Source organism: Hyperoodon ampullatus, assembly GCF_949752795.1.
Source record: "Hyperoodon ampullatus genome assembly, chromosome: 4".
Taxonomy (NCBI): Eukaryota; Metazoa; Chordata; class Mammalia; order Artiodactyla; family Ziphiidae; genus Hyperoodon; species Hyperoodon ampullatus.
Window position 1 is genome coordinate 65,590,028 of NC_136917.1, and position 27,288 is coordinate 65,617,315.

Sequence of the window (27,288 nt, forward strand, 5' to 3'; positions counted from 1 at the left end):
CAAGCCCCAACTCCTGGGCCTCCCAGTTCCTACTGAAGGGAGGGTGGCTTGGCTTGTCCTCCCTGCTGGCACCTCCCCTACATGGAGCACTCACCCTGTGCTGCCTGTTAGTGCTGGCCCTGACGCTGGGGAGAGAGTGCAGGACCTCATCTAAATCTGCCTTCCCCACCTTCCTTTCTCTCCCTCTTGTTTTGGCTTAGCTCCTGGCTGGAGGAGGAGGATGACCCTGTTGTGGCTCGGGTGAATCTTCGGATGCAGCACATCACAGGCCTAACAGTAAAGACTGCAGAATTGTTGCAGGTACGGCTTGTTCCTGGGACCCTGGAGTTGGGAAGGGAGTATTTCTAGCTAGATGGTCTTCCAGGGTGCTCAGGGCCAGACATAGGGAGGCTTGCGCAATAAACTGTAGGGCCGCAGGATGCTATGAGTATGGAGTGACCTCGTGTTGGGAAGCCAGAATTAAGTATGCCCACTGGCATTCAACAATTAGCATTCAACAAATGTCAACTGAATGTCTTTTGTGGGCCCAAGTATCATACTAGGAGCTAGGGGTCATTGGTGGGCATGGCAGGCCTATTTATGTCTTCTTGACTACAGAAGCTGAAATCCTGAGTTGTTTCAGGGACACCTCTAAGAGCTATAAATATCTTCATAGGTCATGATTCTGAGTCATAGTCAAATGCACTTGGAGGTAAAGTGTTCTGTAATACATTGGTAGCATTGAGAGGCCTGGACTGGTTGGCCGGTGAAGGTGGAATGCTCCTTTCTAAGTACCCCCGTGGGACCCTGGCTTCCTGCTTTTTATTTCAGAGGTGATTGTGAAGAAACATGGTAGCACCATGCTGAAAATTTTGGGTAAAGCTCCTACTAATGTGTTGTCTGTTCTGTTGAGTTCAAATCAGTACTGGCCACACTCCCTTCTGAACATCCCAACTTCTGGGTTCTGCTGTTAAATGACGATCTGAGACACTGCTAGAAGTTTCACTGGCATTTTTCTTGAGTCCCCTGGATCTGTCTGTTTGGCCAGAGTTTCCGTGTATTTAAGGATATCACACTTTACCTGATCACCCATGGCTCTTCAGTAGAATATTGAACTGAGATCACTTGGAAAAGATTCTCGAACTTTTGCCTGGACACATCCAAGCAAATCAGCACTCATTTCCACCCCCCCCCCCATAGCTATGTCAGCAACCAAAACTAATATTGAAGGTCATCCTTACGAATTTATGTGAAGTCCACCAGAGTTTTTAAAAACATGCTGATTATCTTACAGTCCTGTGAAATTTTAATATAATTTTTTCATTTCAACTCAACTTAGTGTTGAGTTTGTAAGCCTAATTTTTAGGTAAGTTCTGCAGACAAGCACATCAAGAGAGGACTTCTGCCACATCTCCCACTTTCCTCTTATGTGTGAGAACACCACCATTTCAAGAGCGATGGGGGCTCTCCATGCCCTGGGTGCATCCCTGTTGGCGTATTGTGATTCATATCTTCCTGGAGCAGCTTTGTTGTTGTTGTTAAGACATCTACCACTGCATATCAGAGCCAGTGTTAGGACTGTTGTGGCCCTTACTGAGGATGATGTTCTTCTTGGTTGCTGATTCCGCACCCTGGACCAAGAGGCTGAAAAAAGTGTACAGGACCTGTGCCTGTTGCTCTCCTGGCTGCACCCTCTGAACCCTATCTCACATGCAACCCCAGAAGACAGCAGCTTCGTGCTTGGACTGGCTTCTCTGCCACAACCCTGGCTTCATCTTAACTGACATCTTGTCATGTTGTAACTCAATTGATGAATGGGATCTGAATGCCACAACTCCAGTGGAGGGGCTTTTATCTTATTTTATTTTTATTTATTTTTATTTTTTTTTGACACATGGGCCTCTCACTGTCGTGGCCTCTCCCATCGCGGAGCACAGGCTCCGGACGTGCAGGCTCAGCGGCCATGGCTCACGGGCCCAGCCGCTCTGCGGCATGTGGGATCCTACCAGACCGGGGCATGAACCCGTGTCCCCTGCATCGGCAGGCGGACTCTCAACCACTGCGCCACCAGGGAAGCCCCAGTGGAGGGGCTTTTATGGCTAGGGCTCTTCTGGAAGAAGACCACAGCTGCCAGGAGGTTGAGACACCATTTTTGTTTGCTTTCATTCTCTAGGAACTGTCTTGGCATTTTCTTTGCCAGCCAGCATTGTTGAAAGCTTTGATCCTACATGGTCTGAGGATAGGAACCTGGGTTTCAGTACCTGTCTCTCTGCTCATTCTACATTCCACGCAGTGTGATACATGCCTAGGCACCAGCAACAGCCTTCTCACCAGGGTTCCTACAGGCTTCTGGAAAGGAACTGGTTTTTATGCTATCTATTGACACTCTTTCATCTGTAGTTGATGTGTTTGCTATAGATTATTTGGAAGAAAGGGCAAAAGAGACTTTCTTTTGAATTGGATGAGGGCCTAAGAGTGGAAGAGATGCTACATTGCCAGAATTCTTGAAGATAGAAGACACCTCCGACTAGATGTCTCAGCCTCACCAAATAAGTGATTTCTAACCATTTTCCCCCTTCATTCTGACCTCAGTATCATAGATACCCACATTTTTCAAAGGACTGATTCTTCTACTTTTGTAACAAATGAATACCTCCTCCCAGGAATCAGTTTTAATTGTTATTAAAGGTATGGGTCTGTGGCCTGGAGTTTTCCCAGATGGTGATTCTGATGGCTGCACATCCGGAAGTTCCTGTGACACTTGTACTATTTGGGGACAGTATTAAAATAGTATAGGTACAATAGCTTTAGCACCATGATCAAATGTGATTCCCAAAACTGTTAAAAGATGAGCCAGCTGTTAACAATACAGCTTCTTTCATTATCTCCAAGTAGTGAAAGTTTAAGCACTTCATCCAACAAGTGGGAGTGTTGGAAAATGCAGTCATACCCTGCTGCTCCAGCAACAAGCAGCAACTGAGTTTTCCTGAGTGCACTGGCAAATTGATCACAGTCATGTTTAAAATTTTCTTCAAGTTATCGACTATAGTGGATCCAAAGAAAAAGCATTTGTAATGTCACTTCATCAACTGCTCTAGAACTTCCCTCCTTAGATGAACCTCCAGGCTTAGGGTCACCTGCTGACCTCCTTGCACTAGGCCTCCTTGCACTGTTGATAGGATTTCTAGCTATTTTTGGTGTGGGAATCTTTTTTTTTTAATTAAAAAAAATTAATTTATTTATGTATTTTTGGTCTCATTGGGTCTTCGTTGCTGGGCACGGGCTTTTTCTCTAGTTGCTGCGAGCAGGGGCTACTCTTCGTTGCGGTGCGTGGGTTTCGCATTGTGGTGGCTTCTCTTGTTGCGGAGCATGGGCTCTAGGCGCGCGGGCTCAGTAGTTGTGGCTCACGGGCTTAGTTGCTCCATGGCATGTGGGATCTTCCCCGACCAGGGCTCAAACCTGTGGCCCCTGCATCGGCAGGCGGATTCTTAACCACTGCACCACCAGGGAAGCCCCTGGTGTGGGAATCTTGAAGGCTAAAGCAGTATATGACAGCATATTTTCTCACTGATTCTGATGCTTCATATCAACATTTTTATTTTTTTGGACACTGAAAAATCATGCTGCCGAAAATCCACATTTCATCACATTCACTAAATACTGTTTTCTACTCCAAGAGGAGGATTTTCTTTCTTGTAAAGCTCACCCTTCCTCTCTCTCCCTCGTGTCCACGGGTCGCCATTATTGCCAGTTTTGCAGCATCTTTCAACTGTTAGAATCACCAAGACGGATATACAAAATCAATTTTCTGAGGACTAATAGTTGAACTCCAAAGGTGTGTATGGTTTCATTAAGATATAGTAGCCAAGTGTTCCCAGATGGACATTGGTGGTACCATTTGGTACATCAGCTTTCATGTCAGATTCTGTATTTTGTCTTGAACTTCATCTCTCATCTAGCTACTGAAGCTAAAATAACCATTGTGATTTAGGACTTCTGTTGTGCTGATAAACTGTTCATAAAGGCATTTATGATTTCTAATCCAATTAGTGGCACCTGAGGTGGCTCAGGCCCTATTCCAGGTCCAGGCTCCCACTGGCGGCACTGAGGTAGAGCAGCAGTTTTGGTCCCCCTGCAGCCAGCCGCCCATTCCCTGCTACTTCACTTGGATGCAGAATTATTCTGTGCAGTGTACCACTGTGAGATGGTGTGGGATTTGTTTGTCCTATTCAGCCTGACCAAGAAGAGCTTCTGGGGCATGGCGACAGAGGTCGCAGGAGCACTGCCAGGCACTGAGTAGCTTCCAAACTAGCATTAAAAAAAACACCCCAATCCTGAGTTTGTTGTTGGCATTCTTCTGGATTACCATCTCATTATCTTCCAAATAATCAGGGCCCAGGCCAGGGCCTGCCTCAAGGAGGGCTCCCTCTGCTGCTGTCCAAGTGTCCCTGAAGGGCTGGAGCTTCTCCACAGTGGCCATCTGCAGCTTGCCCATCTTTTCCTTTTTGGGAAACCACATTTATGCTGCACCCTTCCTCTTGGACACAGCTGTAGACCTGTTTGCAGCATTTGTTCTGCCCATACTGGCAGGGGATAGTTACCTTCCTTAGAGAGGTTGCTCTTGGGGATCTGGTTGTTACCTAGGGAGATGGGCTGCTTCAGGGTGGTTCATGCTGCTAACAAAGTCCAATGCTGTTATTTCCCACCAGGTTGCTAATTATGGAATGGGAGGACAGTACGAGCCACACTTTGACTTCTCTAGGGTAAGGCCCAAATCACAGGTGCTTTCAAGGGCTCTGCTGTAGCTGGTTTGAGAAGGCTGGAGCTTTTTTTTAGGAGCACTGTGGCCTTCACATCAGGCCCCCCTGCCTCACCAGGGCCCCCTCTTTGTTGCTGGAGAAGCCCAAGTACAGAGCCAAGTGCAGCCTGGCTGTTTCCCCTTTGAGGTCAGGAGTGGTCCCCCTGGCCCAAGCCTGCCATTCTTTGCCCTGACTCTAAAGCAGAGGACCTCACTAGGTCTCTGTGAAAGCTGTTCCTGCCCCCTCTCCCCCATGCCTAGCCAGGGTTTCCTTTGCAGCCTTGGCCCCTGGTCCAGGCCAATATATGGAACACATACTTAGTACTTTCCCTTGACCTTTTTGGCCCCAGTCCTGTGGGTGGCGGGTGAAGTCAGTTGCAAACTCGGGTGAAAGTTGTTGTCTATTGCAGCGACCTTTTGACAGCGGCCTCAAAACGGAGGGAAATAGGTTAGCGACGTTTCTTAACTATGTAAGTATTGGGTACAGGCCCACTGTTTACTCTCACTTAATTTTATAGAAGGATGAGCAAGATGCTTTCAAGCGTTTAGGGACGGGGAATCGTGTGGCCACATTCTTAAACTACGTGAGTATGACGCGTGCAGCGTATGGGCCTTAAGGGGAGCCTGGGTCCAGAGTGCTCTCTTATATCCACTCCTGTCAGAGCTGATACCACAAGCTGTTGCTTGATGACTGGGCCCTTCTGGCCCTCAGCGCCCTTCTTGGCTGGAGTAGAGAGTTGCCCTTTGTTCCCATTTGTGTGCTTCCCCCAACCCCTGTGACTTTTACATCCCTGGCTCCTATTTGATGGCCCAGAGCTAGTCTGGACTTCTGGGATGGGTGTCCTGGAGGGTTCCCTGCTTGGCAGCAGAGTGAGGAGGTAGCTTGGAAGTGCTCTTAGATGAAGCTGCCTTCGTTTCCCCAGAGCTCAGTGGCCTGCCTGCCTGCCTGCCACCTGCTGCCTGTACTCCAGCCACAGGCTGTTGGGTTTACCTCTCACACAAGGAACAAGTTTCCTCTCCCCTCTGCTGAGAGAGCCAGGTCTAGAGAGGCATAGAAGCTGTCAAGTAACTTAGAGACAGAAGCCTGTGTCCACTTTTCCCTTTGGTGTCTCGTTTAAGTTTTTATCATGTGGTTATTATGTGCTGGGGACTGCCGTGAACATCCTGGTGAGCAGGACATTTGTGGTCTCTCTTGGGCTTACGGTCCTAATATGAAAGACTTACTTTTAAACATAGGAGAGGTAATTGTTTAGTTACCATAGTGATAAGTGCTTTGAAGAAGTAGTGCAGAGTTGGGGTTCAGAGAAGGCCTACCTTGGGAAGTAACATGTCGGTTGAGACTTGAAGATTGAGTGGAAATTAGTTGGTGGAACATGATTTCTGGTAGAGAAGAGAATGTGTGGAGACCTGGAAGAGGGAAGGAGATTGGGATGTTGGAAAAAGAGATAAAGGCTTGTGGGTCTCAGAGATAGTGCATTAATCTGGGGTGGCTAGAGGGAGAGGCTGGTGAGACTGCCAGGACCTTCAGGTTCTAGAAAAGAGCCTGGATTTGATCCCCACTCTGGTGGGAAGCCATCAGGGGTTTTCATCTTATTCATTTACCATATGTCTGTTGGGTGCCTTTCAGTCTGTCTGGTATGTGTCCTGTGGAAATATTTTAGCTCCACATTTGATTACATTACAGGCAAAAAACTTGAAGTAAGAGACAGATGAGAAAGAAGTGGCACTTTGGGCATGAGCTGAGGCACGCTCTGTGGGCATGAGTGCAGCCTTGCTACTGTGGATATTGTGTTCCATTTAGTTTGAGGTTTTACTGTGGGAGAAAGCAGGCCCTCTGGAGACACAGTGCCCTAGCTGGCCCTGGGGAAGGTAGCTGTTCTGGGAAGGTGAAGTTCTGACTAGAGCTGCACGTTACTCAAGCCAGAGAAACAGAATCCATAGTTGGGACCACAGATGGTGTTAGAAGCTGCAGGGGGCTCCTGGTCAGGGCAGCTCACAGGGCACAGTGGCTTAGGCAGGCCAGCCTGGATGAGGATAAAGGGGGTGGGGGTCAGTCAGGCATTTTACCAGTACAGACTCAGATTTTTCCCACTTGAGGACAGCCAGGATATGGGTATCCTGCAGGCCTACATCTCTCCATGGCATGGAGACTGTCCTGATGAACCACACAGATTAAGCAGGGTTTAGGGAGGGGCAGGGTGTGGGAAGAGCCTTTCTTGGCCAAAGGGCTGGTGGTGGAGTTGCTCATGCTCAGAGGAGGGCGATCTGCATACTTTGTCATGTCCTTGGTGGCTCAGTTGCTCTGAGAGCATTGAGTAGAAGGGCCAAGCTCTATGCCTTGTATTCCCAGATGAGCGATGTGGAAGCTGGTGGTGCCACTGTCTTTCCTGATCTGGGGGCTGCACTTTGGCCTAAGAAGGTAAGTTCTGGTTCTTTTGAGTCAAAAGTTGAAGTGCAGGACTCAGACTTCATCCATGTCTCCTAGTCCCATTCTCTGGCCTGCTTGACTATCACTTTGAGGGGCCTTAGCCCCTTCCTGCCTGAACCCTGACCTGTGGTCTCAGCTTCCATCTGGGGAGATGGGATGGAGAGGGAAGTCCCTTCAGGGCCAGGTGGGATTCCAAACATCCACACTACCGTGAAGCACGCTACTGTGCTTTCTGGGGAGCTTCTCTATACTGGAGTCCCAAAGCCCTGTGCCCCTGGACATGGGAAAGTGAGGGTGTTTCTACTCAGGGAGGGCTCTTTGGTACTTGGGGTCAGATCCTTGAGCCCAATATCTAAGGGTGTTGTATGACAGGCCTTCTCTTTCCAGGGCACGGCTGTATTCTGGTACAACCTCCTGCGGAGCGGGGAAGGTGACTACCGAACGAGACATGCTGCCTGCCCCGTGCTTGTGGGCTGCAAGTGGGGTGAGTGACTTAAGGTGTGGTGTTGGCCTCTGGGCTCTAGTGGTTAGCCTGAGACTCTGAGCTGGGAGACAGTTGCTGCTAAATTTTCACAAAGCCAAGACTGTCTCCCTTTTTGAGATTTTGTTTTTTGTTTTTGTTTTTTCTTGCTAACTGGTAGTCCCACCCAGCCATGTTGCTGTCCACTCAGCTAGTTATGTGCCAAGACAGCTGGTGGGGAACACTCTCAGAGATGCCTAGAGAGCTAAAGAAGCCCCAAGGAAGAATAGCTACATAAGCATCGTAGGTCCAGGATGGCTCCCCAGAAAAGTGGACTCTGGCAAGGGTTCTGAGGTTGCAGTGGGGGAGAACTGGAAACAGAGAGGAAAGGGTGTCCCAGGCAAGCAAAACCCACGTGGAACAAGGCACAGGCTAAAACCAGCATCATAGGTGTGGGGGCTGGCTGCCTTTGTCTCGTGCAAGGGGAGGCCCATGGCACAGGGGCCAAGAGATGAGGCTCAAGGCTGGGACCAAACTGTGGAGGCTGAAGTTGAGCTTTGTTCTGGAAGCAGCTGTGGTGAGTCATGGAGAGGCTTGAAGCAGGATGTGACAGGAAGTGATCACAAAGAGATAAGTTTATAGCCCTCTTGGAGAGTTATGGGGATAAAGAGTGATAGGTTCAGAGAAAATTAAGCAAATGAAAAAGAAAATGAGAAAAGAAAAAGCTGTACAAGAAAGCAAATATAAGTACAGTTGACCCTTGAACAAAGCAGGGGAGGAGCCTCAAGATGGCAGAAGAGAACTTCCATGGTGGCGCAGTAGTTAAGAATCCGCCTGCCAATGCAGGGAACACGGGTTCGGGCCCTGGTCCGGGAAGATCCCACGTGTCGCGGAGCACCTAAGCCCGTGCGCCACGACTACTGAGCTTGCGCTCTAGAGCCCGTGAGCCACAACTACTTAAGCCCGTGCGCTTAGAGCCTGTGTTCTGTAACAAGAGAAGCCACCGCAATGAGAAACCCACACGCTGCAATGAAGAGTAGCCCCTGCTCGCCGCAACTAGAGAAAAGCCCGCACACAGCAACGAAGACCCAACGCAGCCAAAAATAAAATAAATAAAATAAATTAAAAAAAAAGATGGCGGGGGCTTCCCTGGTGGCGCAGTGGTTGAGAGTCCGCCTGCCCATGCAGGGGATACGGGTTCGTGCCCTGGTCTGGGAAGATCCCACATGCCGCGGAGTGGCTGGCCCGTGAGCCATGGCCGCTGAGCTTGCGAGTCCGGAGCCTGTGCTCCGCAACGGGAGAGGCCACAACAGTGAGAGGCCTGCGTACCGCAAAAAAAAAAAAAAAAAAAAGATGGCGGAAGAGTAAGATGTGAAGATCACCTTCCTCCCCACAAATACATCAGAAATACATCTACATGTGGAACAACCCCTATAGAACACCTACTGAACACTGGCAGAAGAACTCAGACCTCCCAAAAGGCAAGAAACTCCCCACGTACCTGGGTAGGTCAAAAGAAAAAAGAAAAAACAGAGACAAAAGAAAAGAGATGGGACCTGCACCAGTGGGAGGGAACTGTGAAGGAGGAAAGGTTTCCACACAGTAGGAAGCCCCTTCATGGGTGGTGGAGGGGAGAAGCTTCGGAGCCACGGAGGAGAGTGCAGCAACAGGGGTGCGGAGGGCAAAGCAGAGAGATTCCCGCACGGAGGATTGATGCCGGCCAGCACTCACCAGCCCGAGAGGCATGTCTGCTCACCCGCCGGGGGGTGGGGGCTGGGAGCTGAGGCTCGGGCTTCGGGGGTCAGACCCCAGGGAGAGGACTGGGGTTGGCTGTGTGAACACAGCCTGAAGGGGGTTAGTGCACTGCAGCTAGCCAGGAGGGAGTCCGGGAAAAGGTCTGGAGGTGCCGAAGAGGCAAGAGACTTTTTCTTGCCTCTTTGTTTCGCGGTGCACGAGGAAAGGGGATTAAGAGCGCTGCTTAAAGGAGCTCCAGAGATGGGCATGAGCCGCAGCTATCAGTGCAGACCCCAGAGACGGGCATGAGACACTAAGCCCACTGCTGCAGCCACCAAGAAGCCTGTGTGCAAGCACAGGTCACTATCCACACCTCCCCTCCCGAGAGCCTGTGCAGCCCACCACTGCCAGGGTCCCGTGATCCAGGGACAACATCCCTGGGAGAACACATGGCATGCCTCACGCTGGTGCAACGTCATGCTGGCCTCTGCCACCTCAGGCTTGCCCCGCATTCCGTACCCCTCCCTCCCCCCAGCCTGGGTGAGCCGGAGCACCCTAATCAGCTGATATTTTAATCCCATCCTGTCTGAGTGGGGAACAGATGCCCTCAGGTGACCTACACGCAAAGGCAGCGCCCAATCCAAAGCTGAACCCCAGGAGCTGTGCGAACGATGAAGAGAAAGGGAAATCTCTCCCAGCAGCCTCAGGAGCAGTGGATTAAATCTCCACAATCAACTTGATGTACCCTGCATCTGTGGAATACCTGAATAGACAACAAATCATCCCAAATTGAGGCGGTGGACTTTGGGAGCAACGATATATATATATTTTTTTCCTTTTTCTCTTTTTCTGAGTGTGTATGTGTATGCTTTTGTGTGTGATTTTGTCTGTATAGCTTTGCTTTTACCACTTGTCCTAGGGTTCTGTCTGTCGGGTTTTTTTTTTTTAGTATAGCTTTTAGCGCTTGTTATTGGTGGATTTGTTTTTTGGTTTGGTTGCTCTCTTTTTTATTTTTAAATTTAAAAAATTTTTTAATAATTATTTTTTAGTTTAATAATTTTATTCTATTTTATTATTATTATTATTTCCTTTCTTTCTTTTTTTCTCCCCTTTATTCTGAGCCGTGTGGATGACAGGGCCTTCGTGCTCCAGCTGGGCATCAGGCCTGTGCCTCTGAGGTGGGAGAGCCGAGTTCAGGACATTGGTCGACCAGAGACCTCCCAGTTCCACGTAATATCAAACGGTGAAAATCTCCTAGAAATCTCCATCTCAACGCCAAGACCCAGCTCCACTCAACGACCAGCAAGCTACAGTGCTAGACACCCTATGCCAAACAACCAGCAAGACAGGAACACCACCCCACCCATTAGCAGAGACACTGCTTAAAATCATAATAAGGTCACAGACAAAACGCAAAACACACCACCAGACGCAGACCTGCCCACCAGAAAGACAAGATCCAGCCTCATCCACCAGCACAGAAGCACTAGTCTCCTCCACCAGGAAGCCTACACAACCCACTGAACCAACCTTAGCCACTGAGGGCAGACACCAAAAACAGTGGGAACTACGAACCTGCAGCCTGCAAAAAGGAGACCCTAAACACAGTAAGTTAAGCAAAATGAGAAGACAGAGAAACACACAGCAGATGAAGAAGCAAGGTAAAACCCCACCAGACCAAACAAATGAAGAGGAAATTGGCAGTCTACCTCAAAAAGAATTCAGAATAATGAGAGTAAAGATGACCCAAAATCTTGGAAGTAGAATGGAGAAAATACAAGAAACGTTTAACAAGGACCTAGAAGAACTAAAGAGTAAACAAATGATGAATGACACAATAAATGTAATTAAAAACTCTCTAGAAGGAAGCAATAGCAGAATAACTGAGGCAGAAGAATGGATAAGTGACCTGGAAGATAAAATAGTGGAAATAACTACTGCAGAGCAGAATTTAAAAAAAGAATGAAAACAATTGAGGACCGTCTCAGAGACCTCTGAGACCTCTGGGACAACATTAAGTGCACTGACATTCGAATTATAGGGGTCCCAGAAGAAGAAGAGAAGAAGAAAGGGATTGAGAAAATATTTGAAGAGATTATAGTTGAAAACTTCCCGAATATGGGAAAGGAAATGGTTAATCAAGTCCAGGAAGCACAGAGTCCCATACAGGGTAAGTCCAAGGAGAAACACGCCAAGTCACATATTAATCAAACTGTCAAAAATTAAATACAAAGAAAACATTAAAAGCAGCAAGGGAGGGCTTCCCTGGTGGCGCAGTGGTTGAGAGTCTGCCTGCCGATGCAGGGGACACGGGTTCGTGCCCCGGCCTGGGAAGATCCCACGTGCCACGGAGCGGCTGGGCCCGTGAGCCATGGCCGCTGAGCCTGCGCGTCTGGAGCCTGAGCGTCCGGAGCCTGTGCGCCGCAACCGGAGAGGCCGCGACAGTGAGAGGCCCGCGTACCGCAAAAAAAAAAAAAAAAAAAGCAGCAAGGGAAAAACAACAAATAACATACAAGGGAAAACCCATAAGGTTAACAGCTGATCTTTCAGCAGAAACTCTGCAAGCCAGAAGGGAGTGGCAGGACATATTTAAAGTGATGAAAGGGAAAAACCTACAACCAAGATTACTCTACCCAGCAAGGATCTCATCAGATTTGATGGAGAAATTAAAACCTTTACAGACAAGCAAAAGCTAAGAGCATTCAGCACCACCAAAGCAGCTTTACAACAAATGCTAAAGGAACTTCTCTAGGCAGGAAACACAAGAGGAGGAAAAGACCTACAATAACAAACCCAAAACAATTAAGAAAATGGTAATAGGAACATACATATTGATAATTACCTTAAATGTAAATGGGTTAAATGCCCCAACCAAAAGACATAGACTGGCTGAATAGATACAAAAACAAGACCCATATATGTGCTGTCTACAAGAGACGCACTTCAGACCTAGGGACACATACAGACTGAAAATGAGGGGATGGAAAAAGATATTCCATGCAAATGGAAATCAAAAGAAAGCTGGGGTAGCAATTCTCATATCAGGAAAAATAGACTTTAAAACAAGGAGACAGGGCTTCCCTGGTGGCCCAGTGGTTGAGAGTCTGCCTGCTGATGCAGGGGACACGGGTTTGTGCCCCGGTCCGGGAGGATCCCACATGCCGCGGAGCGGCTAGGCCCGTGAGCCATGGCTGCTGAGCTTGCGCGTCCGGAGCCTGTGCTCCGCAACGGGAGAGGCCACAGCAGTGAGAGGCCTGCGTACCACCAAAAACAAACAAACAAAAAAAACCAAGGAGACAAAGAAGGACACTACATAATGATCAAGGGATCAATCCAAGAAGAAGATACAACAATTGTAAATATTTATGCACCCAACATAGGAGCATCTCAATACATAAGACAAATACTAACAGCCATAAAAGGGGAAATCGACAGTAACACAATCATAGTAGGGGACTTTAACACCCCACTTTCACCAATGGACAGATCATCCAAAATGAAAATAAATAAGGAAACACAAGCTTTAAATGATACATTAAACAAGTTGGACTTAATTGATATTTATAGGACATTCCATCCAAAACCAACAGAATACACTTTCTTCTCAAGTGCTCATGGAACATTCTCCAGTATAGATCATATCTTGGGTCACAAATCAAGCCTTGGTAAATATAAGAAAATTGAAATCGTATCAAGTATCTTTTCCAACCACCACGCTCTGAGACTAGATATCATTTACAGGAAAAAATCTGTCAAAATTACAAACACATGGAGGCTGAACAGTACACTACTTAACCAAGAGATCACTGAAGAAATCAAAGGGGAAATCAAAAAATACCTAGAAACAAATGACAATGAAAACATGACGACCCAAAACCTGTGGGATGCAGCAAAAGCAGTTCTAAGAGGGAAGTTTATAGTAATACAATCCTACCTTAAGAAACAAGAAACATCTCAAACAACCTAACCTTACACCTAAAGCAATTAGAGAAAGAAGAACAAAAACCCCCCGAAGTTAGCATAAGGAAAGAAATCATAAAGATCAGATCAGAAATAAATGAAAAAGAAATGAAGGAAACAGTAGCAAAGATCAATAAAACTAAAAGCTGGTTCTTTGAGAATATAAATGAAATTGATAAACCATTAGCCAGACTCATCAAGAGAAAAAGGGAGAAGACTCAAATCAATAGAATTAGAAATGAAAAAGAAGAAGTAACAACTGATACTGCAGAAATACAAAGGATCATGAGAGATTACTACAAGCAACTCTATGCCAATAAAATGGACAACCTGGAAGAAATGGACAAATTCTTAGAAATGCCCTTCCAAAATGCACAACATAGAACACTCTTTTACATAAATCACAGCAAGATCCTTTTCAACCCACCTCCTAGAGAAATGAAAATAAAAACAAAAATAAATGAGACCTAATGAAACTTAAAAGCTTTTGCACAGCAAAGGAACCCATAAACAAGATGAAAACACAACCTGCAGCATGGGAGAAAATATTTGCAAATGAAGCAACTGACAAAGGATTAATCTCCAAAATTTACAAGCAGCGCATGCAGCTCAATATTAAAAAAAATGAACAACCCAATCCAAAAATGGGCAGAAGACCTAAATAGACATTTCTCCAAAGAAGATATACAGATTGCCAACAAACACATGAAAGAATGCTCAACATCATTAATCATTAGAGAAATCGAAATCAAAACTACAGTGAGATATCAGGTCATACCAGTCAGCATGGCCATCATCAAAAAATCTACAAAGAATAAATGCTGGAGAAAAGGGAAACCTCTTGCACTGTTGGTGGGAATGTAAATTGATACAGCCACTATGGAGAACAGTGTGGAGGTTCCTTAAAAAACTAAAAATAGAACTACCATACGACCCAGCAATCCCACTACTGGGCATATACCCTGAGAAAACCATAATTCAAAAAGAGTCATGTATCACAATGTTCATTGCAGCTTTATTTACAATAGCCAGGACATGGAAGCAACCTAAGTGTTCATTGACAGATGAATGGATAAAGAAGATGTGGCACATATATACAATGGAATATTACTCTGCCACAAAAAGAAACGAAATTGAGTTATTTGTAGTGAGGTGGATGGACCTAGAGTCTGTCATGCAGAGTGAAGTAAATCAGAAAGAGAAAAACAAGCACTGTATGCTAACACATATATATGGAATCTAAAAAAATAAAATAAAAAATAAGGTCATGAGGAACCTAGGAGCAGGATGGCAATGACGCAGACCTACTGGTGAATGGACTTGAGACCACGGGGAGGGGGAATGGTAAGCTGGGACAAAGTGAGAGTGTGGCATGGACATATATACACTACCAAATGTAAAACTGATAGCTGGTAGGAAGCAGCCACATTGCACAGGGAGAACAGCTCGGTGCTTTGTGACCACCTAGGGTGTGGGATAGGGAAGGTGGGAGGGAGGGAGATGCAAGAGGGGAGAGATATGGGGATATATGTATAGCTGATTCAGTTTGTTATAAAGCAGAAACTAACACACCATTGTAAAGCAGTTATACTCGAATAAAGATGTTAAAAAAACCCAAAAACAAAGCAGGGGTTAGGGGTGCTGACCCTCTGCACAGCTGAAAATCTGTGTCTCATTTATAGTTGGCCCTCCATATGCACAGTTCCTCCATATCCGAGGTTCTGCATTTGCAAGTTCAGCCAACTGCGGATCATGTTGTACTGTAGTATTTACTAATGAAAAAATCCACATATAAGTGGACTTGCTCAGTTCAAACGTGTTGTTCAAGGGTGAGCTGTATCATCTATTCGGTAGTTCGAGTGTGAGTAATATTTACATGACATAATAATGTAAATACTGAATATTAAGTTAACTAGAACTTGTGATTTAACTATATTGGGGGATGGGAGGAGGATCTATGTATTTTAAGAGTGGTGTAAAAAATTCCAAATCTCCATCTTCCATGGTAGACTGTCAACATATAAGATCTAAAGTTGGAAGTCAAGAAATAACATTATGTTTTAGAAAAATGAGGATAAATATCAGAAGAAACAAGAGCTGAATGTTAGAGGAAGTGGGGATTGGTGGTGGGAAGGAGTAGGTAGGAGATTGCTATTTATCATTATAAGCCTTGTAGAACAATTTGATTTTTCCAAATCAGTACGTGTATTACTTACAAAAATTAGCTATTATAAATTGTATTTTAAAAGTACTATGACTTCATTAGTACATTAAAAGCAATTTGTTTTTTCATTCATTACGAAAGAGTCTATATTGAGAAGTGAAATTGTGGTTTGTGAGCATTTAAGACACAACTTTAGGCGATAGTGCTAGCATCAGCTCTTCTTCTCTGCTACCCACAGAACACAAAATTGATCTGCCGGCCCAGAGCTCCTGAGGTTGACATCCAGGCCCTCCACAATCCTGACAGGCTTCCTCGTCTCTTACCTCTGAGTTCCCACCCACCACAGTAATATCAAGCTTGTTGGGGTCCCTGACACATACCAGTGTGGATCATGCCTTGATGTCTTTCTCATCCTGTTCCCACTTCCTAGACCCCGTTGGTATAGGAACCACCTGTTCTGTCCATCTTCTTCCCTGGATAACTCCCATTCAGCTCTATGTCCCAGCCCTGGGGTTTCCTCTTCCCCCACATGGTTAGATGCCCTTTGGCTCTGTTTCCATGGCAACCTACACACATGTATCGTGTGTCACTGACAGAGTTTTGTACAGTTATCTCTCTTCCTCACCAGCTCATAAGCAACTTGATGCCCGAAACCAAGTCTTACTCATGTCTGATTCCCAGGCCCAGTGTAGGAGTCATCAAGAAGGAATCATTAATTTTGGCTGCTGAACCAACAGGATTGTAACATACTTTCTATCTGTTCACAGTCTCCAATAAGTGGTTCCATGAACGAGGACAGGAGTTCTTGAGGCCATGTGGATCAACAGAAGTTGACTGACATCCTTTTCTGCCCTTCACCTCCCTGTCCCCACAGCCCATGTTGTCTTCAAGTTCAACGTGACAGACCCCCCTCTACTTTCCAGCCTTTGTCAGGCGGGTCTTTGGAGGAGTGAATGTTTGTCTGGAGCAGAGAAGGTCCTGGGGAAGGTCCTGGGTGACTTGGGTGACCTGGGTCCCAGCCTCACCAGTCAGTTATCTCTGGGCACAAGGGTAGGGTTGGAGCAGAGTCAGGTGGTCTAGCACCTAGCAAGGTGCTTTTGTACCTCAGAGCTTTAGGTGTGAGATGTTTCAGTGAACCAAAGTTCTGATACCTTGTTTACATGCTTGTTTTTATGGAATTTCTATTAATGTGGCTTTAACCAAAAAATAAAATGTCCCTGCCAGAAGCCTTAAAGAGCCTTATTTGGAGTATTTTTTTTAAGACGGGGAGCTTTTACCAAGTTCACCATTTCCTATGCATCTTCTCTGTACAGGCAGAATCTAGGTAATGAATACTTGAGTGGCAAACCTGATGTTAGGTTCTAGACCAGGTTTCAACACTTATTTTTTCTCTAAGCTTCAGTGTCCTTTCTGCAAAGTAAGGGAGACAGTCCCTTCTTGCATCTCAGAGAACATAGAGATCATGTATACACATGATTGTGATGCTGTTATAATTTGAAATTTCTAACTTTAAAATTTTGAGATATACACACAATTGTTTTTGATACATAGATGTACAGTTTAAAGAATATGAAGGTGAGCACGAGCACCCATGTCACCATCACCTGGGTTAGAGAAGAGATTATTTTCAAATTTACACCTCAGGACCTGCTGTGAGTTCCTCCATGATCACATTTCTGACCTTCCCCCAGTACCTCAGTGGTAACCATTGTCTATTGATTTGTGGTAGTCATGCTTTTGCTTTTCTTTGTAGTTTTACTATATGTGTCCATATCCCTAAATAAATAGTAATAAAAAATAATAAATAAAAATTTTATTTTGAAAATTTATTTAAATATAAAAATTTTATTACTAAATAAATAGTAATAAAAAATAAATAAAAATTTTGTTTTCCCTTATTTTGAACTTTTTGTAATGGAATCAGAGTATATTTTGGGGGGTGTTTGGCTTCGTTTATTTGACAGTTGTTTCTAGGATTCATTCATGTTACTGTGCAGCTGTAGTTTATGTTAACTCATGTAGTTCAGTTCTGTTAGTATATTTGGTAGGACAGCACCATATTATAGCTGATATACTGTTGATAGACATTTGAGTTGGTTTCAGCCTTTTATATTATGAATAAGGCTGCCATTGCTTTTTTTTTTTTTTTTTTTTTTTTTTTTTTTTTGTGGTACGCGGGCCTCTCACTGTTGCGGCCTCTCCCGTTGCGGAGCACAGGCTCCGGACACGCAGGCTCAGCGGGCATGGCTCACGGGCCCAGCCGCTCCGCGGCATGTGGGATCTTCCCGGACCAGGGCACAAACCCATGTCCCCTGCATCGGCAGGCAGACTCTCAACCACTGCGCCACCAGGGAAGCCCTGCCATTGCATTTTTATACGTGATTTCTGGTGCAAATAAACACATTTCTGTAGAATATATTTCTAGAAGTGAAAATGCTGAGTCTCAGTAGGTGTGTCTTCAACTTTACCATATAATGTATTCCAGAGTGGTTATGCACATTGTCACCAGGAGTAAATAAGAGTTCTTGTTATCCCAGCCTTCTCCAATATCTGGCATTATCATACTTTTGCATTTTAGCTAGCTTGTTATGTGTATAGTGTTATCTACTTTAACATGATTATTGACATTGAACACCTTTTTGTATGTTTATTAGTCTTTAGGTTTCATCTTTGTCTATTAAAGTCTTTTTCTTACTAATTTACAGGAATTTTTAATATATTAGGGACACAAGCTCTTTGTTGGTTACATGTTTTGCAAATATCTTTTTTCTAGTTTGTCTTTTCACTCCTAGTTCTGTCTTTTGATGAACAAAAGTTCTTAATTTCTATGTCAAATTTATCAAGCTTTTCCTTTTTGATTTATGGTTTTTATGTCGTTTAAGAAATTCTTCTGTATCCCAAGATTATGAAGATATTTCTTATATTCTTTTCTAAAATCATTATAGTCATATCTTTTATATTTATATCTTTAATACACCTAGGTTTTATTTTTGTATATGAGGTGCAAGGGTCTACTTAAAAAGATTCTTTTTACATATTTTATTAGGCTAGGCTAGGCTAATGCTAGAGTAATAAAATAATCCCTAAATATCAGTGGCTTAATGTATAAAACTCTCTCTCATGCAAAAAATCACTGGCTCTAGGGCAACTGCTACCTATCTTCTGCCATGCAGTCTCCCTCTAGTGCCTTCCACCATCAGAACCTAACAGGAATCCAGCTAGTAAGGGAATCTGAGAAATATAGAGAGTTGCAACTCCAGTATAACAGCAGAGTATAGAAAAATGAGTTTAGAGCTGAGAAACAACAAAAATTACTGGCAAGCTAGGTGGGTTTGTTTTTGGTCCTGTTTGAGATTCTTTGGGCTTCTTGAATCTGTGCAGTAGTATATTTAATCAGTTTGGGATAATTATTCAATCCTTTTCTCTTTCAATGTTTTCTGCATTCCTCTGGAACTCTGGTTAAATGTAAATTAGAGTATATTGTACTATTCTTATCTCTTAAGCTGTCTTTCATATTTTTAATATCTATGCTATGTTTTTGGGTAATTTTTACAACTGTCTTCTTTTTTTAATTATTATTATTTATTAGTTTCTGCTTTATAACAAAGTGAATCAGTCATACATATACATCTGTTCCCACACCCCTTCCCTCATGCATCTCCCTCCCTCCCACCCTCCCCATCCCACCCCTCCACAACTGTCTTCTTATATACTAATTCATTTCTATTAAATGTATCTAGGAGGTTTTTTCTTTTTTAACCACTTTAAAGATGTAATTCCATTCTTTTCTGTCTTTATACTATTTCTGTTGAAAATTCAGCAATCTTGTCATTTTGTTGCTCTTTTGAAAGTAATTTCCCCCCCACCCCCTCCCTACTATCTGATTTTTAAATTTTTTCTTTGTTTTGGTGTTCACTAGTTCTACTATGATGTACCTAGTGTGAGTTTCTCTTTTTATTTTCTGGCCTGGCATTTACAGAGCTTCTGGAATTTGTGGGTTGATGTCTTTGATCAGTTTTGAAAGTTTCTCAGACATTATTCAAATATTGTTTCTGTCTCATTTTGTATCTCCTCTTTCTGGGGTCCCAGTATCTGGATTTTCATTGTGTTTCATCATGTCTCCTTTTCTGTATCTTCCATTCTTTTTCCCCCTTGTGCTTCAGACTAGATATTTTCTATTAATCTGTCTTCTAATTCATGTATTTTTCAGTTCTAGAATGTCTTTTCAGGTTTTTTGATAGACTCTAATTCTCTGGGGAATTTACCTTTTGTTTTCTCCATGTTTTTAACTAATGAATCAGTTATTTTAAAGTTCTTGTCTGATAACTCCATGATTTATATTTTCTATGTATCGCTTTCTATTGTCTTTTTTTTTCTGTGGTTTCTGGTCATTTGGTCCATTCTATTGGTATGCCTGATAATTTTTGATTGAATGCTGGACACTGTGTATGACAAATTATAGAGGCTCTGGATGGTGATAACCTCTTACATCACTCTCCTACTAGGCAGAGTGAGGATTGATCACCTTAATCCAGTCAGGGCCTGGGCTGACTTAATTAAGGCTGGGTTGCAGTTTTCTTCAGACACTACCTCTGGTTTACCCTTGTTATCCCGTCAGGGAGGGGAAATTTTCCCCTTCTGCTCCTCTTGAGTTCTTGTGGCTGGTATAATAATAAAATTGATACAAGACAGATTAACAGGAGAAAAAAACATTTTAAATTATGCATACAGAGGTCTCATAGAAATGGGATCTAAGAAGTGGCCAAAGCAGGCAGTTTTTATACCTTTTAGACAAACAATAAAGTTGTGAAGCATTGGCAGGACAAAGAAACTTAGGTTTTGGGTGCTCAATTAATAAAAAATCTAAACAGAATTTGGACTTAGGGTGGTAAATTAAATAAGTAACAAGATTTATGCAGGCTCCTCAGTCTGAATTCCCTAACTCTGGTGATAAGGGTGTCCTTCTACCTCCAGATGCAAGGAGGGCACCTTTCACATGAGAGATTTATTTCCTGCTTTCAGGGAGATAGAAAGGAGGGTCAGAGTGTCCCCCTTGTGATGTCTATTTCTTAAGTAACTTTGATTCAAAATAATCAATATGCCATTGAGGTACATTTTGGGGTGGCCTACCCTGGGCCTCAATACCCCCTTACGGGATATAGTCCACCAGGGATTTTTTAGTTGACAGCCTAGAGTGTTCCCTGGATCTCACTGGCAGTTCTACACTTCTAATCCTTATATCCTCAGTATCTAGACACTGCTCCCCAAATCCATTTTTTCCCCAGATGTTTTCTGCTTAGCTTTTTAATCTTCCATTGTGCATGGCTTCAGATTTCAGAAAATGTCCTAATGGGTAAACAGTCTGAGTGGTTTACTAAGTTCCACACCCCTCCCTCGTATTCAATATGCTAAAAAAATTAGTCTTATTTCTGTCTTTCAGTGCCCTTTGAGACCACCAAGACCTCTGCTGGTTTCTCTGTCTCTTAGCAGTTGCCCATTGCTTGGGTCCTTTATCTGGATCCTCAGTCTCTTATGCTATGCCTAGAATCAGTAAATGATCAAAGGATAAAAGAGGCCGGACTTTTGGCTCACCCACCTGAGATTCATTCTTCCCCAGGATCTTGATGCTCAAGCCCTTTTTGCTTCAGCAGTCTGCTGATGTCTTCAGATTTTTAAGAGATTTATCCAACTTTCACGGTTGTTTTTGACATGAAAGTTGATCTACCACAAGCTATTCCATCTTAGCTAGGAGTAGAATTCTCTTATTCATTTGAGTTTTTGAAATTAATTTTCATGTGAAATGAAATACAGATATCATTTGCCTTTGATATCTTCGTTATCTGGTATAATAAGATGTTCGACATTCATCTTAAACATTTCCTGCATTAAGCATGGAATCTGTTATGTGTTGTTGCCTTCCTGTCAACCCCTGTATGGTCCTGGAAACAAACAGAAGATAACCTTAGAGATATGGCATGGTTTTCAGTAATCTTTATTAACCTACTTAGCTAAGTATTAACATGTTCACTATGGCACCAAAGAGTTGAACATTTCAGTGTGCGTTTGGTAGTGCGCTAGGAATGTTGCAGTCTGTTATTTCAAACTCACAACTCTTTAGAACAGATACAGAAGAAGCTGAAGGTCAGAAAGGTTAGATAATGTATCTGAGGTCACATGAGGTCTCATTGCTGGTTAGTGAAAGGCTTGGAAATCAGACCCTGATCTGGCAGCTTCCCAAAGCTTTTGACCTAAAAAAAGTAATTTACATTTTTATTCATTCAACAGTTATTAAAGATTTGATGTGGCAGCAAAGATAAATACTGCCTTTACCTTTAAATAATTTGGGGTAATGGAAGAGATTCATAAATAGATGTGTAAAGTTTGAGAGGTTTGATAACAGAGAACCTAGTGCTTGAGTAGCACAGGAGAGTGAGGTCTCATTTAAGGAGGGAGTTGGCACCACATTAGATCTGGGTCTTGAAGTATAAATAGAAATTTTTTTCCTCTGCTATCCCAGTTTAAAATACATGCACATGGCTTAAAAAATAAGGAACAGAAGAGCTTACCATGAATAATGCTTTCCCACCCTACTCTCTCCTCCTCTAGTCCCCCTTCTTAGAGGAACTTTTTCAATTGTCTTTAATTGTTCTGCCTCTAAAGCATATATTTACAAAGTGCTGTCTCTTGATTTTTCCACTTTAGAAATTTGAGAGATGATCATCTAGCTTTATTCACTATCCTACATTACATGTTTCCCCTCCCTTTGTCACTTTTTGATAGCTATAGTCCTTTTTTCTTTGCCTGGTAACACAAACGTCTTTTTTGTTCTGTAAGCCTAAGGTAACATCTCTGACATTTTAGTATGTGAGCTGAAGATCTAGACTAGCGTTTGACCAAACAACTGGTCACCATAGTCTAGCCAAGTTAACATATAAAATTAGCTTTCACATGCCTTTTGACCTCCCAACTTCTGTCAGTTATACTTTGGACACTTTTAATATCCAGGATAAGTTGAGTTTAAAAGTTGGAAAACCAAAAACTATGTATGTATCTTAGTTTAATTGAACTTATAGTCATTATGATGTTGATGTAGCTATCGTAAAAAGGAATTTGTGCCTTATTTGTCTAATAAAATTCAAAACAAATTTACAATATGTGTTAGTTTGCTGGGGCTGTCAAAACAAAATATCACAGACTGGGTGGTTTAAAACATTTATTTTCTCACAGTTCTGGAGGCTAGAAGTCCAAGATGAAGGTGTCAGGAAGTTTGGTTTCTTCTGAGGCCTTTCTCCTTGGCTTGCAGATAGTCACTTTCTCACTGTGTCTTCACATGGTCACCCCTCGATGTGTCTGTGTCCAAATCTCCTCTTATAAGGACACCAGTTATATTGGATTAGGGCCCACCCATATGACCTCATTTTACCTTAATTACCTCTTTAAGGCCCTATTCCATATACAGTTGCATTTCAAGGTACTAGGGTGTCAGGACTTGAACGTATGAATTTCGGGGAGGTACATAATGCTGCTAGGAAATCATATTAGATTTGCAACATTATTGGGAATAAAAGAGGCAAAATACTTTCCCTTACTTTTTGTATATCAGATGTAGCCCATCATGAACAAATGTGTCAGATTTTCCAGTATGTCTGCATTAAGAGTATCATAACAGGGACTTCCCTGGTGGTCCAGTGGTTAGGAATCTGACTTCCAATGCAGGGGATGCAGGTTCCATCCCTGATCAGGGAACTAAGATCCCACATGAGCCAGGGCAACCAAGCCCGCACACTCCAGAGTCTATGCACCACAACTAGAGAGCCCGTGCGCTGCAACTACTAAGCCCGCACGTGCTCTGGAGCCCGTGCGCCACAACTAGAGAGAAGCCCGTGTACCACAACGAAAGATGCCGCATGCCACAACGATGATCCTGCGTGCCACAATTAAGACCCGACGCAGCCAAATAAATAAATAAATAAATATTAATAAGAAAGAATATAACAGAAGAAATTTTGATTTTACTGAAGAGATAAAGAGATTAAGGGATATGAGCTATCTTATGAAATGAAACTTTTAATAAAGTATCTTTGAGGCCAGAGTTATGTTAATGAAACAAATATTGCAGGTGTGTATATAGGGTATACAAGCCATTATTTCCCCCAAAAATGATTATGCCAAATTTGTGCCTTGCTCAGCTCATAATTTAATGTGCAAAAAGACTGCTTTCAGTGACTTCAAATATAACCTTTTCAGTACTGTACAGAAGATATAGATATACTGATAGATACATATATAAAATTCATTAAGCAGTTAGAATATTATGCCTGTTCTAAAAACTACATTAAAACACAAATGCTAATCCTGAGGGGCATCAAGATCAAATGCAATCAAGGCACTTCACACAAATTAAAGATATTTGTCAAATGTTAAAAGATACAACATCAAACGACAAAATACAACATGCTGAAACATAAAGCCTCATTGTGCAAATAGATTACAAATTTTTATGCAACTTATATGTTTGGGATGATATTTTGAACTAAGAAAAAGTTTTAAAAAATCACGACTATACACAAAGCTTCATGCTTAATAGAAGTCCTATCCCTTTGCTTATAACAAATGAGAGCAAGGAACTCAAAGTATGTTTGATTAATGTTAAACTTTAGCAATAGGTATGAATATACTTCCTGAATTTGAAAACGAAAAGAAATTGGGAATGTAAAAATTATTGAATGAGTCTATCAATTATTATAAAAAAAGTGTTTATCAAATAGAAATTAAAGAGATTATAGATATCCTAGATGTGGACTTACCAAGTGAAGTGTCTTCAGATATTCTGAATTTTTACCTGGAGAAAAGTTACTTTCTATGAATACATCTGATTTACAAAAAGCAGCCTGTTAAATAGTCTGATAATTTAAATACTATGGACATTTCACCTGAAGTAGTTTTAATGATTTGTAATATCAAATCAGCATTGTGTTTGGATACTCTAAAACTGATTCACAAATTTTTCTTAGTGCAATTTTATACAAACTTGGAAGTGGTCTAGGGAATTTTATTCTAAATACCAGTCAGTGGCATCCTACAAAAGAAGTTTCAGGGCTTCCCTGGCGGCGCAGTGGTTGGGAGTTCGCCTGCCAGTGCAGGGGACATGGGTTCGAGCCCTGTTCCGGGAGAGATACCACATGCCGCGGAGCGACTGAGCCTGTGTGCCACAGCTGCTGAGCCTGCGCTCTGGAGTCTGTGCTCCGCAAAAAGAGAGACCACCGCGGTGGGAGGCCCACGCACCGCAGGCAAGAGTGGCCCCCTGCTCTCCGCAACTGGAGAAGGCCCGCACACAGCTTCAACGACCCAATGCAGCCAAAAAAATAAATAAAATAAATAAATTGAAAAAAAAAAACATTTAAAAAATATATATCTAAAAAAAAGGTTTCAGTAAACTGAAGCTAATTTAAGATGACTTAAGATTGCACTCGGTCAAGAAAGGTAAATTTTGAAATTTTTACTGACGAGTTTGCCTCCACTAAAACCACAAAAATAGAACATAGTAATTTTTATTTTTGGTATAAATAAAATACTTAAAAATAATGTGAATTTTAATATACCAATCTTTTCAAGTTTGCAATATTTTCAACTAATTTACTACGTTGGGAACACTAACAAAACTACACAAAAACATGTATATGAGGGACACGCGATTTCTTCTGTCTCAGGCTCTAATATGGCTTGGCATAGCACCGTGCTTAAGTTTCCAAACCTAGCATCTGAACTCCAACATGAGGATTGCCAGATTTAACAAACAAAAATACAGGGCACCCAGTTAAACTTTAATTTCAGATAAACGAATAATTTTGCATGAGAGGTATTAAAAAATTATTCGTTGCGTCTCTGAACTTCAAATTTAATTGGGCATCCTGTATATTATCTTCCCACCCTAAACATTATTTTACATGGGCGAGAAAGCTGCCTGCCTGTTTCTGGGTCCACCAAGGCCGCCTCGTCACCCTGACCGCTGGTTATGCAGAGGTGACTAGGGCTCGTAGGGGCAGTCGCCTGGCTTCGAGTCACGCTGAGCGGCCTGTAGGCACATCCAATCCTTCCAGGTAGGGAGACCCCCGCGCCCTCACCCTGACGGAGGGCGAGCGGCTGGCGAAGGCGGAGAGCACCTTCTGTTCCCACCACCCTCCCTCCCCTATGCCTGCGCTCCAGCACACTGGCCTCCTCAGGCCTTTGTGCTTGCTGGTCCCTCTGCCTGGAATGTTCTTCCCGCAGGTAGTCAGAGAGTTTCTGTCCTCATTCCCTTCCGACTGACCAAGTCCCACCTTCTCAGGCGCCTCATCAGACAGGCCTTTCAAGACTTCCGTGAAGATCTGTGTCATTTCCCTACCCCGCTCTGCTTTCTTCATAGCACACACCGCCACGGTTAAATGACAAACTTATTTGTGTTATTAGGTTTTAACCCAACTCGAATAGAAACCCCCTAAGGGAAGGAGCTTTGTCTTCCCACTTCTCTATCGCCAGCGCCCAAAACGGCGCTGGACTACCTGCAGCCCTCCCCCAAGAGTCGATAAAGCCCGGCCGTTCGGAGGGAAATAAGTACCCGGATGGGGCTTAGTACCCGGATGGGGCGGGGCCTGTGAGCAGCCTTGGGAAGGGGTGGGGCTTGTTGTGGCAGTCTGCGGGAAGGGCGGGGCCCGGGTTTTCCCGAAAGGCTTTGGGCGTGTGGCGCGTGATCCCAGAGGTGAGGCGGTGCGAGCTGGTCCTGAGGGCCTCGAGGGTAAGGCAGTCTGTGTAGCCACTCTGGTTTACGGCTTCTGGCCCGCCCGTCTGTTCAGGCCAGTCCTGTCGGAGCAGGCTCTCAGGGCCAGGTTGGTCCTGAGTGGGCCTGTGGGGCTGTGTCCCTGTGAGGGGGCGCTCACAGCGCAGGTGGCGTGGAGTACGCGCCCTGAGGGAGGGCTGGGGAGTGCCCAGCGCTGTCTGGGACATCATTTACGAGGTTGAGGCCACTTTGAAGAGGTTTTTTAAACTTTTGTGAAGATTTTTTTATTCCTCTAAACTCGGGGAAATTTTTTTGTGTGTGAAGTGTTTGGGGGTTTAGAGAATAAGTGGAAGGAAAAGGCCACGGGTATTTGGCAAACCCGAAGCTTCGTGTTTTAAAGTAACTTTTCGGTGTGTTTCTGAAAGTGCTTTTATAATATAGGGGATCAGCAAACCCCCAGGTGGTCTCTTGTCCCTGACAATACTCTCTTCTCTGAAAAGTCAGCCTCTTTCTTTCCCTTGCTTCATGAATTTGCAGCCACTGGGCCTCGCTGATGTCATAACCAAAACCTCTAATGGGATCACAGCTGTCCTCTTGTCTGTCTTCTTGATTCATTGGCAAGCTACTTAAAACTATATACTATACTGTCTTTTCACCTCCCATTCTTTATTTTTTGGCATAGTAAATCTACCACAACTAATTCCCTGAAATTGTCTGTTGAAGTGTTCAGGGTCCTCCTAGTGGCCAAATTCAGTAGACACTTTTGACTTTTTTTCAGTGAAGGAAAAATAGCTTCATGATTCTTGATTTTTCTTTCTTTCCCAGCCTCCCTTGCTCGCTTCTCTTCATTGGGCCACATTTCTCCTGTGTATGTTCCCCAGTCCATGTTTACTTTTCGCAATACTATTCTGTAGGAGGAGGGATCTTATTTACTCTCAGTGCTGTAACAGTCGTTTATGTGCTTATGATTTATTAAACTGCGCTCAAATCTTTCTCTTGAATTCTGTTC

General features: G+C 43.6%; 1 protein-coding gene across 3 annotated transcripts in view; it reads left to right on the forward strand.

Moving 5' to 3' along the window:
• P4HA2 (prolyl 4-hydroxylase subunit alpha 2) overlaps positions 1-16,741 on the forward strand; it is a gene marked incomplete at its 5' end in the record, with an annotated part of 31,186 nt that extends 14,445 nt beyond the window's left edge. For 2 of the 3 annotated variants that reach the window (XM_079702306.1, XM_079702307.1), the window contains 6 exons: positions 201-300; positions 4,689-4,742; positions 5,188-5,247; positions 7,128-7,196; positions 7,593-7,689; positions 16,291-16,741. In XM_079702306.1, the coding sequence (XP_079558432.1) occupies positions 201-300; positions 4,689-4,742; positions 5,188-5,247; positions 7,128-7,196; positions 7,593-7,689; positions 16,291-16,361 (451 nt within the window). In that variant the 3' untranslated portion in view covers positions 16,362-16,741. Of the gene's footprint in view, positions 1-200; positions 301-4,688; positions 4,743-5,187; positions 5,248-5,295; positions 5,362-7,127; positions 7,197-7,592; positions 7,690-16,290 lie in introns of all 3 variants that reach the window. The other variant, XM_079702305.1, reaches the window with a different exon arrangement.
• Between the last annotated feature and the right edge of the window lie 10,547 nt (positions 16,742-27,288).